We start from the raw sequence: 13,922 nt of genomic DNA on the forward strand, positions 1-13,922 counted from the left end.
CCTTGGTTCTTCCTCCTTTACGTTCCTGCATTCCATTGAGTAGTTACACAGTAAACAATTTATGAGAAGTTTCCCAAGATCAGATTTCTATTTTAAGAATTACTAACTAGGGGCGCCTGGGTGGCTCAGTGGGTTAAGCCGCTGCCTTCGGCTCAGGTCATGATCTCAGGTTTCCTGGGATCGAGCCCCGCATCGGGCTCTCTGCTCAGCAGGGAGCCTGCTTCCCTCTCTCTCTCTCTCTGCCTGCCTCTCTGCCTACTTGTGATCTATCTCTGTCAAATAAATAAATAAAATCTTTAAAAAAAAAAAAAAGAATTACTAACTAAAAACCAAGTCAGTGCATTACTCTAGTCTAAAATATGTATTGAATATCAGTGTTAGCAAAGTGCTAGTGCAAATAAGAATCCCATTCAAAAAAGGACTATTCTTCACAATAAAAAATTTACTAACCTATTTCTTGCTCTTGCCATGCTTTTTGATTTCCTCCTTTCAAAGCGTTCTTCATCAGAAGAAGTTGTGTCACTACTATGAATGGCATGCTTCTTTCTCCTATTAAAGAGAGAAAAATCCTTAAAATCATTACAGCAGCAAATGGTTTTTAAAAATACACTGTTGGCAGTGGGTTAAGCCTCTGCCTTTGGCTCAGGTCTTGGTCCCAGGGTTCTGGGATCGAGCCCCGCATCAGGCTCTCTGCTCAGCAGGGAACCTGTTTCCTTCTCTCTCTGCCTGCCTCTCTGCCTACTTGTGATCTTTCTCTCTGTGTCAAATAAATAAAATCTTAAAATAAAAACAAAATAAATGTTAAAAAAAAAAATACACTGTTGGGGTACCTGGCTGGCTCAGTCTGAAGAGCATGCAAGTCTTGATCTCAGGGTCCTGAGTTCGAGCCCCATGGGGGGTACAGAGATTACTTAAACTTAAAAAAAAAAAAAGGCAGCATGGGGTGGTTCAGTCGGCTGAGCAGCTGACTTTTGGTTGGTTTTGGCTGGGGTCATGATCTCGTGGGAGATCATGTGGGACTGAGCTCCATCTGGCTCTGCACTCAGTGCGGGGTCTGGCTGGGATTCTTACCTCTCCCTCTTCTTCCCCCTCTGCTCCTCCCCCTGCCCTCTTGCTTTCAAATAAATAAATACAATATTTTCAAAAACAAAATTTAATCCTAACACCCAACTTGGCTCTACAGTGAAAAACACTGTAATTATTCAAAGAAATGTAAAAGCTATTAACTGGTTTTTTACATTTAGAATTGACCTAATAAATTAATCAAGTAAGATTTAATAAGTGTCACAGAAAAAATATAAATGTTATCAGTCCAAGCAATACAAAAAGATAGAGAGGCGCCCGGCTGGCTCAATCAGTAGAGCATACAAGTCTTGATCTCAGGGTTGTGAGTTTGAGTCCCACATTGGGTGTAGAGATTACTCACAAATAAAATCTTAAAAATTTAAAGTAAAACAGGGACGCCTGGGTGGCTCAGTTGTTAAGCGTGTTCCTTTTGTTCAGGTCATGATCCCAGAGTCCTGGGAACAACCCCTGCATTGGCTCCCTGCTCAATAGGGAGCGTGCTTCTCCTTCTGACTGCTCTTCCTGCTTGTGCTCTCTCTCTCTCTCTTACAAATAAATAAATAAAATCATTTAAAAATTTTTTTAAATAATTCTATATATTACTGAGTGCTCATCCAGCTAAGTGTATATTAATCCCCTTTATCTATTTCACCCATCCCCCCATACCTTGACCTCTGGAAACAATCTGTTTATTCTCTATCATTAAGAGTCTGTCTTTTGGTTTCTCTCTTTTATTTTGTTCATTTGTTTTGTTTCCTAAATTCCACATAGTTCACACCTTACTTTTAAGGTTAGGATACAAACATCTACTTCTCTCCATTCTACTCATCCTTTTTATTTTAATATTTTTTTAAGACTCCATCTATTTATTTGACAGAGAGAAATCACAAGTAGGCAGAGAGGCAGGCGGGGGGGGGGGGGGAAGCAGGCTCCCTGCTGAGTAGAGAGCCCAATATGGGTCTCGATCCCAGGACCTTGAGATCATAACCTGAGCCCAAGGCAGAGACTTAACCCACTGACCCACTCAGGTGCCCCTATTTTAATTTTTTTTAAGTTTTTTTTTTAAGATTTTATTTATTTATTTGAGAGAGAGAGTGAGCACAAGCAGGGGGAGCAGCAGACAGAGGGGAAGAGAGAAGCAGGCTCCCTAGCTGAGCAGAGAGCCTCCCTTGGGGCTTGATCCCAGGACCTGGGGAGCCCGCTTCTCCCTCTCACTCTGCCCCACCTCCCCTCTTGTACTCTCTCTCACATCTCGAATAAATAAATCAAATCTTAAAAACAAAACAAAACAAAAATAAACATCCTTCAGCTAATACCCTACTTACTGGAGAAATAGTAACTTCTATTCACCACTGTACAGAGGACCCTAATCATTACAATAGGAAAGAAATAAAACTCACATAGACTGAAACTGTCTCTACTTGCAGACAATATGGTTTATACAGAAAATGCTCAGTAATCTACAAAACAACTACTAGAACCAAAAACAAAATTTGCTAAGGTCATAGGATACAAAGTAACAGACAAAACAATTCTATTTTTAAATCTTAGTAGCAAACAATTAGAAAGTAGTTTTTTTTTTTCAGTTTTTTTTTAAGTTTTTATTTATTCATTTAAGTAATCTCTATACCCAAGGTAAGGCTTGAACTCACGACCCCAAAATCAAGAGTCACATGCTCTTCTGACTGAGCCAGCCAGGTACCCCTAGAAAGCAGGGTTTTTTTTAAATATATATTTTTTTTACAGATTTTGTTTATTTTTTCACCAGAGAGAGAGCGCACACAAGCAGGGGGAGTGGCAGGCAGAGGGAGAAGCAGACCGCTGCGGAAAATGGAGTATGATACAATGTGGGACTCCATCCCAGGACCCTGGGATCATGAATCTGAGCTGAAAGCAGACACTTAACTAAGCCACCCAGGCATCCTGAAAACAATTTTTAAAAGCAATTCCACTGAAGCATAGAATAGGAAATACTTAAAAATAAATTTAAGACATGAAAAACCTCTACAATGTAAACTACAAATCACTGCTGAGAGAAATTTCAGAAGACTTAACTAAATGAGATGATATAACATGTTTATGGACTGGCAAACTAAAAATTATTACAATATCGATTCTCCCCATACTGACCTACAGTTTTAATATAATCCAAACAAAATCCCAGCAGGCTTTTACTGCAGGAATTAACAGGAGTGCCTGGCTGGTTAAGTCAGAGGAGCACCGGGCTCTTTTTTTTTTTTTTTTAAAGATTGATTGATTGATTGATTTGACACAGAGATAAAGAGAGAGAGAGATCGATCACAAGTAGGCAGAGAGAGAGGGAGAAGCAGGCTCCCTGCCCAGCAGAGACCCCAATTTGGGGCTTGATCCCAGGACCCTGAGATCATGACCTGAGCCCAAGGCAGAAGCTTAACCCACTGAGCCACCCAGCTTCCCCAGTACTGGACTCTTGACCTCAGATTGGGAATTTAAGCCCCACAGTGCATGTAGAGATTACTCTTTAAAAAAAAAAAAAAAAAAAAGAGAGGCACCTGGACAGCTCAGTAGGTTAAGCATCGGACTCTTGATTTTGCCTCAGCTCATGATTTCAGGGTTCTGAGATCGAGTACTGCCTGGGGCTCACACTGAGCATGAAATCTGCTTAAGATTCTCTCTCCCTCTGCCCATCCTCCCCCACTAACATGCACACACGTGCATGTGCTCTCTCTAAAAAAAATAAAATAAAATAAATGTTGGGGACACCTGGGTGGCTCAGTCATTAAGCAGCTGCCTTCAGCTCAGGTCATGATCCCATGGTCCTGGGATCATAATTAATTAATTTAATTTTTTAAAAAGAAAAGAAAGAAATGAATTAACAAGCTGATTACAACATTTAAGTGAAAATGCAAAGGACCTAAAATATCCAAACTAGGGGCACCTGGTGATTGTTGGTTAAGAGTCTGCCTTCAGGGGCACCTGGGTGGCTCAGTGGGTTGCGCCTCTGCCTTCAGCTCAGGTCATGATCTCGGGGTCCTAGAATCGAGCCCTACATCAGGCTCTCTGCTTGGTGGGGAGCCTGCTTCTCCCTCTCTCCCTGCCTGCCTCTCTATCTACTTGTGATCTCTCTGTCAAGTGAGTATATAAATTTTTTAAGAAATGGATATTCTGGGGCACCTGGGTGGCTCAGTGGGTTAAGGCCTCTGCCTTCAGCTCAGGTCATGATCCCAGAGTCCTGGGATCAAGCCCCGCATCGGGCTCTCTGCTCAGCAGGAAGCCTGCTTCCCTTCCTCTCTCTCTGCCTGCCTCTCTGCCTACTTGTGATCTCTGTCTGTCAAATAAATAAATAAAAATCTTTAAAAAAAAATAGATATTCTGATCTTCATATAAATTTGAAACAACCAATAAGAGATGTAGATAGTAGGAGTCAGGCCTCTCAATGTCTGAAAGTTACAAGATAAACAAGAAAGATGAGAATAAACTCTGTGACAGTGGATTAGAGTGGCCCACTTCAGTAAGAATTCATGTTTAGCTTAATATAAAGATGGGTACAGAAACAATTATAAATGTGTCTGTATACATAGGTTAGTGTACATACATAAGATTACCTAGCTATCTACAAGAGGGTCCTATGTACAAACACACATAGTATCTAGATACTGGCTTCTAAATATTATTCTCCAATAAAAGAAAACAGGGATCCTTAGTGAGGTGGCTTATCCTAGAGCTGGGGCACAGAGTGTTTACGATGAGCCTGGAGCATGTTGTAATGACAGAAAATAAGGAACTACTCAAAAAATAAAACGATGGAGGCATGTAAAAGGGACACAATGGCTAAAGCAGGTACAATTTGAGCAACAAAATAAAACAAATAAGGACGCATCCATACTAATATAAATGACTGAATAAATATTTTTAAGGGGAGGATGCCAATGTCTTACAAAAGAATTTTAAGTAATACAGGTAGACACTCCCCCTGTAAGAGATAGAGCTTATTTTCCAAACCACTACCTTTCCTTGAAGGTGTGCAAGACTTAGTAATTTGTTTATATTAAAAAAAATATATAGAAATGGAAAAACAGTACCTTTACAGTGGAGAAATATGGCAAACACAACTCTAACCAAGTTATAAAGGTTAACTTAACATTATCAGTGATGTCATATGGATATAATTTTCCCCTTGATGTGATACAACAAGAAGGATCCTTTTCCTCCTGGGTAATCTTTCCAAAAATCCTAACCCCAGTCTCACCTAGAGAAAAACATGATTAGACATACTGGGGGACATTTCACAAGATACAGGGACAGTGGGATGCCTGGGTGGCTCAGTCGGTTGAGCATCTGTCTTCAGCTCAAGTCATGATCCCAGGGTCCTGAGACCAAGTTCTGCATCAGTCTCCTGCTCAGCAGGGAGCCTATTTCCTCTCTCTGCCTGCCCTTCCCCTTTCTTGTGCTCTTTCTCTCTTTGACAAATAAATAAATAAAATCTTAAATTAAAAAAAAAAAGATACAGGTACAGGATTCATCAAGATTATCAAGATCATGAAAAATAAGGAAGACAAAAAACTATCACAGACCAGAAGAGACTGTGGAGACATGACACAACTACATGTAATATGGTGATACCCTCATTTGTATTCTGCAGCAGAAAAGGAACATTATGAAAAAACTATTAAAATCCAAATAAACCTCGAAGGTTGGTAAGTAGTTAGGTACCAATATCACTTTTTAGTTTTATTAACATGCCACAACATGTTAGCAATGACGAAAATTGGGTAAGAGGGGGGTGCCTGGGTGGCTCAGTTGTTAAGAGTCTGCTTTCGGCTCAGGTCATGATGCCAGGGTCCTGGGATCAAGCCCCGCACTGTGCTCCCTGCTTCTCCCTCTCGCACTCCCCCTGCTTGTGTTCCCTCTCTCACTGCGTCTCTCTCTCTGTCAAATAAATAAGTAAATAAAATATTCAACAACAACAAACTGGGTAAGAGGTTTAAGGGAAACCTATACTATTTTTTCCGCATTGGGCTCCCAGCTCCATGGGGAGTCTGCTTCTCCCTCTGACCTCCTTGCTCATGCTCTCTCCCACTGTCTCTCTCTCAAATAAATAAATAAAATCTTTTAAAAAAAAATTCATTTAAAAAAATTTTTAAGCATTTGCTCTTCAAAACACATCATTTTGAGAACAAATAGCCAAGTCAAATGATGGAGCAAACACTTGTAATATGTACATGTGATAAAAGATTTATGTTTAGAATATATTTTTAAAACTTAAAATTCAGTAAGAAGGCAAACAACTTCATTTTAAGAGGGCAGAAATTTAAGCAGAAATCTTTACAAAGAAGATACAAAAATGGCCAATAATGGGTGCCTGGGTGGCTCAGTTGGTTAAGCATCTGCCTTCAGCTCAGGTCATGATCTCTGGGTCTGGGATGGAGCCCTGAATCAGGCTTCCTGCTCAGCAGGGAGTCTGCTTCTCCTTCTTACTCTGTGCAAACCCTCCCCTACTCATGTGTGCACTGGCTAACGTGCTCTCTCTCTCTGTGTCTCAAATGAATAAAAACTTTTAAAAAAAAGAAAGAAAGGGGAAAAGGGGAAAAACAGGAAAGACTAACTGAACCACTGTTTCAAGTGAAAGCAATGTGAGTTGTTTAGATTCAACTCTACTAAGAGATCACCAAAGAGCTATGTAGCTGTAGAGAACATAATCATTAAAACAGTAACTATTCCAAGCAAACTGAACCAGGAAGAGAACAGTCACATGTAAGATAATAACTACTAGTCCTTAATCACCATTTAGTTCCTCACTGACATTACCAACACCATCAATACCTATATTCTAATTATAAGACATTTCGTAATGTATTATTTAAAGAATATATCTAAATAACTGATATAAATTTTTCCTTTTTTGAAAACCAACAAAACATACCTGATATGGCTTCTTCTTGCTGGAGATCTATGAATATCAAACAGTGTGTTTTCCCTCTTTTTTTGATGAGCCGGTACTTAAAGAAAAAGAAAAAAAGACAGCAAAGAAATAACTAATGATAAATTGATAAACTGATGTATTAAAGGAATAGAAATTACTTCTGTTAACTTTCTGAATAGAAGTGAGTCTTATGTGTTCAAGTTCCAAATGCTATCTAGAAGGAGTACGGCAAAAATAAAAACTTTGTAGCAGGTAATAGCATAAGTTGCAAACAAACTTTCTAAAAAGATGTTAAATTAAATCTTCATCATCTAGGGTTAAACAAAGATTGTTTTGGATACCACGCCAAAAACTTAATCCATTAAAAAACTTAATATATTGGAATTCATCAAAATTACAAATTCTGCTCTTTGAAAGACACTATCAAGAAATTAAAGGAAACAAGCTACACACAAAGAAAATATTTGCAAATCATGTATCTGATAAAGAACTGATTGCCAAAATACATAGGATTCTTAAAATTCAGCACTGAAAAAATAAACAACTCAACTGAAAAAATGGGCAAGAGATATGAACAGACATTTCACCAGCGGTAATGCTGGCAAAGTAGCGCATAAAGATGCTCAACATCACTTGGGAAATGGACATTTAAACTACAGTAAATATATATTAAAATTAATTTCAAAACGGACCATACCAAGTATGTGGCAACAGAATGGTGCAACTGGACTCTCATGTACTCTTAGGGAGAATGTAAGTGGTACAATCACTCTGGAAAACAGTCCGGCAATTTCTTAGCACATGAAACATAAACCTAATAACAAACCCAACCATTCTACTCCTCAGTGTTTATGAAAAATGAAACAATATGTCCAAAGACTTGCACATGAATGTTCATAACAAATTTGTATCAGCAAAACACTAAAAATGTCAACAGTCTAAATGTTCATCCTCAAATGAATGAATAAACAAGTTATGATATATCCATACAATGGAATGCTATTTGGTAATAAAAAGAAACACACTGGTATAATTTTCAACAACATGGATGAGTCTTAAAATTATGCTGAGTGAAAGAAGTTGGACAAAACAGAGTATATACTGTACATAAAATTCAAGAAAATGTGAACTCATCTACGGTTAGAGAAAGCAGATGAGATCAGTGCCTTCTTGAGGACTGGGATGGAGATGGTTCCAGAAGGTTAAAAACAGATTACAAACAGGCAACGAGATAATCTGGGGGGGTGATAAACATGTTCAGTATCTTGATGGTAATGACAGTTTCATAGATACGTACCTAAGGTATATCCAATTTGCCAAACTGTACATATTAAATATGTGTACTTGCAGTACACTGCATTTCATACCCCAATAAAGATTTCTTTTATCTATAAAAATGGTTCACAATCTTTTTTCTATCTTTACAAATCTCCCCCATTATCGACAGGGCTATCTGTGACAGTGACTCCTACCTGGTGTAATGTCTGCATAGCAATCTGCATCAACTAGAGGCAAGCCTCTAGTAAGATAACTCTGACCCACCCCTTCCAGAGATTCAATCATCATTTTAAAGCATAAGAGTTTAAGTATTGGGGTGCCTTGGCGGCTCACTTTTAATCATGGGACTCCGGGATTAAGCATAATCCCAGAGCCCCAGGATGGAGTCCCACATCAGGCTCTCTACTGAGCAGGGAGCCTGCTTCTCCCTCTACTCCTCACCCCACTCGTGCTCTCTCTCTCTCAAATAAATAAAATCTTTAAATTAAAAAAAAAAATCTGAGTAGAACTATCTCATATAAATATCTCAGTCCTTCCTTAAAAACATTATGCTAGGGACGCCTGGGTGGCTCAGTTGGTTAAGCAGCTGCCTTCGGCTCAGGTCATGATCCCAGCGTCCTGGGATCGAGTCCCACATCGGGCTCCTTGCTTGGCAGCGAGCCTGCTTCTCCCTCTGCCTCTGCCTGCCACTCTGTCTGCCTGTGCTCACTCTCGCTTCTCTCTCTATGACAAATAAATAAATAAAAATCTTTAAAAAAAAAAAAAAAACATTATGCTATGTGGAACAAGTTAGACACCGAAGGCCGCGTAAAGGCAAATCTATAGACACAAAGTACATTAGTGGTTGCCAAGGTCTGAGGGTATGGAAGTGAAGAAATAATAAAATGTCCTGGAATTAGACAGTGCTGATGACTGCATAATCCCTATAAATATAGGGGCACCTGGGTGGCTCAGTGGGTTAAAGCCTCTGCCTTTGGCTCAGGTCATGATCCCGGGGTCCTGGGATCAAGCCCCACATCGGGCTCTCTGCTCAGCAGGGAGCCTGCTTCCTCCTCTCTCTGCCTGCTTCTCTGCCTGCTTGTGATCTCTGTCTGTCAAATAAATGATAAAAATAAAATCTTTAAAAGAAAAAAAAAAGATAAATGGAACTACAAGAGATTCCATTCTTATAAATTCAGCAAAACTGGAAGTGCCTGGCTGGCTAAGCTGGTAGAGCCTGCAACTCTTGGGGTTGTGAATTCAAGCCCAACATGGGATGTAGCGATCACTTAAAAATAAAATCTTTAAATTTAGCAGCACTAATTTTTTTTAAAGAGCTGAAGCAGAATAAGCTGCTCAACTACAAAAGAAGTTTCTTTAGCATCTCTTACCTATTGGAGGTGCTTGGTATCGATCCACTGTTTTCCTTTGTCTCAAATTATATGGTCTATCATTTTCTTCTCCTTCTGCCTCTTCAACTTCTATATCTCCATCTTCCTCTTGAGATTCTAGTTTCCCCCACATGAAAGAAAAGAATCATTGTTTTAATCCACAAGGACTGGCTCCGTAGCGCAATGGATAGCGCATTGGACTTCTGATCCACAAGGACTGGTTCACTCTAGAAATGAGTATTTATTTATATTTTGTCTTTTACCCTCAGCACAGTTGAAATTTTAAAGTGTCAACAGTTTATGATACAGCATATATCAATACAATTAAAAATCAACCTAGATAGGTATTTTTTTTAAATGCCTTTCCTACAAATAATATAGCTCTCTGCTAAATAACCTAGGTATACTTATGATCTTTGGTTATACAAAACAGTAATAGAAGATAAATCAAAATTTGACTGGATCCAACTTCATTTAATGGCCAGTTACCCACCAGTGAATAAGGTTAGTATCCAAATACCACTTGGTAGTTCAAAAAAAAATGCTTACAAGATAATTACTAATGTTACAGCAAGAGCAATTTTTGTTGGCAGTATAATGGTTTGTTAGGCCTGCTGACGACAGATAAGCACAAATTAGTTCTATTTTGGTAGGAAAATGGAGGTAGGAATTGTGAGGGAGCATGAAGCCGACTTCTGGGTTGTTAATGGTTTATTTCTTGACATAAGTGATCACTTTATGATTTGCCTAACTATACACTTAAAAATAAATTATAATGTACATAAATCCTGAAGGTTTATTTTTTAAAAGTGCTTTGGCTGGGGACACCTGGGTGGCTCAGTAGGTAAAGCGTCTACCTTCATCTCAGTTCGTAATCTCAGGGTCCTGGGACTGAGCCCCACTTCGGGCTCCCTGCTCCACGGGGAGCCTGCTTCTCCCTCTCCTCCCTGCTCATGCTCTCGGTCTCATTCTCTTTGTCTCTCTCTCTCAAAAAAATAAAATCTTAAAAAAAAATAAACTGTAGATAGATGTCATACTAGTTACAGCCAAACCACTATTTATTACATATATATGTAATATATATATACATATATGTATATGTATATATATATTTTTTAAATTATATTTATTTATTTGAGAGAGCGAGAGAGCACATGAGCAGGATAAGGGGCAGAGGGAGAAGCAGACTCCCTGTTCAGCAGGGAGCCCAATACGGGGCTCAATCCCGTGACTCCAGGATCGTGACCTAAGCCTAAGGCAGATGCTTAACAAACTGAGCGACCTGGGGAACCCAAAGTTACAGTTTAAAATAAAAGTCTGAGGTGGGGTGCCTGGCTGGCTCAGTCAATTGAGCATGTAACTCTTGATCTCAGGTTTTTTAATTCAAGCCCCATGTTGGGTGTAGACATTATTTAAAAATAAAATCTTTTAAAAATAATAATAAATTAAATTAAATTAAACTTTGATAAAAATTTACTGGCTTATGGCTCCCAAATCCAATATACTTTGTGATTAACTTTTTAACCACAGGAATTGTCAACACAACACAACCATATTAAAGAACAGAAAAAATTTTAAAACCACCAGTAATATTGAGTGAAATAGGAGACTAAAAATGCAAAGGACTTCATATTTTAATAATGACATCTGAAAGCTTATTCCAAGTTTATAAAAATTTTTATTATTAAGGTCTAGAGAAAATCAGTAGATGCAATATTATTCTCTAAATAAATTACTTATACCCAAGTTAAGTCTCTTTAAATCCTCAAAAAATATTACATTTTGAGAAACACCTGCACAACAATATTGTAGGAAGAAATTCTATACATGGCAAATCTACTTTGAAAACTCTACAAAGGTATTCCGTTAATGAAAAGGCAAAAGTCACATTATAAATCTGTCTCACCTATACTGATTTTCTCCAAAGGAAGCAATATAGAGGTTCTAGCTGTAACAACAATAATATTTGCTCAATAAAGTACCTTCGTTAGAAATATCAGCTCTTCAAAACTCGCTAATAATATATTAGAAAATTTGAGAAAATAAACCCATCTTCTCCATCTAAGCTATACAAATAATAGGAACTGGTAAGATTTCCTGGTAAAATACAACTATCCTATATTTACAATACATGGAATCTTCTGAAAATCCATTTCAATAAAAATTAACACCTACAGAACTGAATTCTATAGGTGTACTTCTAGTCACTGATTTATAATCTTTGGGGCAAAGCTACTTCCATCATGTTCCCAGCTCCAACCCTAAAAATTCAGCCAGGGTTCTTCAGTTCAGAACCCAGACAAGCCTCGGAAAAGAACAGTACAACCTATTCCACTAACAGTAGCAGGCCTTCTTTCTCCGAAAGTCACTATTTACTTCTTGGTCCATAACTAAATTTGGGACCCAAATAATCAGAGATTCAGAGGATATAGACAGAAAGTGACTATGGACAGAGGCTTCCAGTTAGAAGCTATCTATCGAAACACAAAAGAGGCCTCACCTAATAACAAATCAGTCCATAGCAAATGTCACACCAGATTAGGTCACGGGAGGACTATTAATAAATTACATAATGGCGATAGTATTAAAGGCATTTTTCCAGGTGAAGGTAAAAACTCAGAATGCCAAATAAAAATTATTCCAAATTATACAATATAGACCTCTAAAGCCAAAAATCACCCACCTAGCAATATTATGCATATTATTACTCCACACATGCTTCCTCCCTCCCACCTCAACTTTGTAGTATTTACTTCATAAGGTACTTTACAAACCTTCTTCTTCACCCTCAGTGGAGACCTCATGATGATTCTGTATCCCATAACTATTTCTTCTCAGTGATTTTCTTCGCCTTTTCACTCTTGAATACATATCCATGTTTTCCTTTTAAAGAGAGAAAGCTGTCAATTAACATGGATTTTATTCCTATCCATAAATACCATTAACTCAATGGTATATGACCACTCTTGAAATTTACTAAGCACCTATTTGAAGGCACAGATTCATGAAAAAATGGAGGTTCCTGAATTCAATAAATGCAAGGGACAAAAGGAAAAATAAAACAAATATATAAAATATTTGAAAATTTAAAACTCCAATGCCATGAACATATTTTCTCCCTGAAGCAAATTACAGCCTAGTAGGATGGAATAAGACAAGTCACAGGTAACTATAAAACAAAGTAAAACAAACTAAATGCCATAAAGAAAGGTACAATGTACCACAGAATTCAGAGAGATGATCCTCTTGTTGCTAAGGAAAGAGAAGGGAGGCAGCATTTGAGATGAACCTTGAAATAAAGGTAGGATTGCAGCAGTCCCTAACCAGAACTATTACCACTGGTTAAGGATAAAGGAACAAGAATGATTTGTTTGTATCTGGGCAATGGTGTGTGAGAAGATAAAGCTGAAACCAGATTATGATGGTCAAGGTGTTTTTAATTAATTCAGTACACAATAAAAAGAACATTAAAGGTTCAAATCAGCAGAGTTAACAGAGTGGTACTTTTTTTTTTTTTTTTTTTTTTTTAAGATTTCATCCATTCAGGGGCCCCTGGGTGGCTCAGTGGATTAAAGCCTCTGCCTTCAGCTCAGGTCATGATCTCAGGGTCCTGGGATCGAGCCCCGCATCGGGCTCTCTGATCAGCAGGGAGCCTGCTTCCTCCTCTCTCTCTGCCTGCCTCTCTGCCTACTAGTGATCTCTGTCTGTCAAATAAATAAATAAAATCTTTGAACCAAAAAAAAAAAAAAAAAAAAGATTTCATCCATTTACTTGACAGAGAGAGATCACAAGTGGGCAGAGGCGCAAGCAGAGAGACAGAGGTGGGAAGCAGGCTCCCTGCTGAGCAGGGAGCCCGAAAGGGGCTCGATCCCAGGACCCTGAGATCATGACCTGAGCCGAAGGCAGAGCTTAACCCTGAGCCACCCAGGCGACCCCAAAGTGGTACTGTTAAGATGATTCTTCTGACAAAAGCACGGAGGGTCTTTTGGGGAAGGTTGTGGGAAGTAGAGTAAGGACAGAAGAAAACATAAAATCCCTAACCAAAGTGGAAAAAAGAAAGGAACAAATCTGTTAATTCAAGAAAATCCAAATGCTGCTCATCCTCCCTTTGAATTCCGCAACCAAAAAAAACCAAAATATTTGCCAAGGTTGTTAAAGTTAATATACTCACAAATTCTGTATCAGTCCACATTCTAAGTCTTTCTACTTCTCCTGACCGACGATTCCGTCTGATGTTAATGTTGTCCATTTCCTGTAGTACAGCTTCAGCAGTACTACAATCACAGAATAAAACCACAAAATGTGTC

General features: G+C 38.5%; 1 protein-coding gene across 2 annotated transcripts in view; it reads right to left on the reverse strand.

Moving 5' to 3' along the window:
* ATAD2B (ATPase family AAA domain containing 2B) overlaps nucleotides 1–13,922 on the reverse strand; it is a 155,159-nt gene that overhangs the window by 108,825 nt on the left and 32,412 nt on the right. For both annotated transcript variants that reach the window (XM_047744659.1, XM_047744658.1), the window contains exons 5-9: nucleotides 13,787–13,889; nucleotides 12,390–12,498; nucleotides 9,616–9,732; nucleotides 6,968–7,043; nucleotides 451–549 (exon numbers count right to left, since the gene is read on the reverse strand). In XM_047744659.1, the coding sequence (XP_047600615.1) occupies nucleotides 451–549; nucleotides 6,968–7,043; nucleotides 9,616–9,732; nucleotides 12,390–12,498; nucleotides 13,787–13,889 (504 nt within the window). The remainder of the gene's footprint in view (nucleotides 1–450; nucleotides 550–6,967; nucleotides 7,044–9,615; nucleotides 9,733–12,389; nucleotides 12,499–13,786; nucleotides 13,890–13,922) is intronic.

The sequence above is a fragment of the Lutra lutra genome, chromosome 9, assembly GCF_902655055.1.
Source record: "Lutra lutra chromosome 9, mLutLut1.2, whole genome shotgun sequence".
NCBI lineage: Eukaryota > Metazoa > Chordata > Mammalia > Carnivora > Mustelidae > Lutra > Lutra lutra.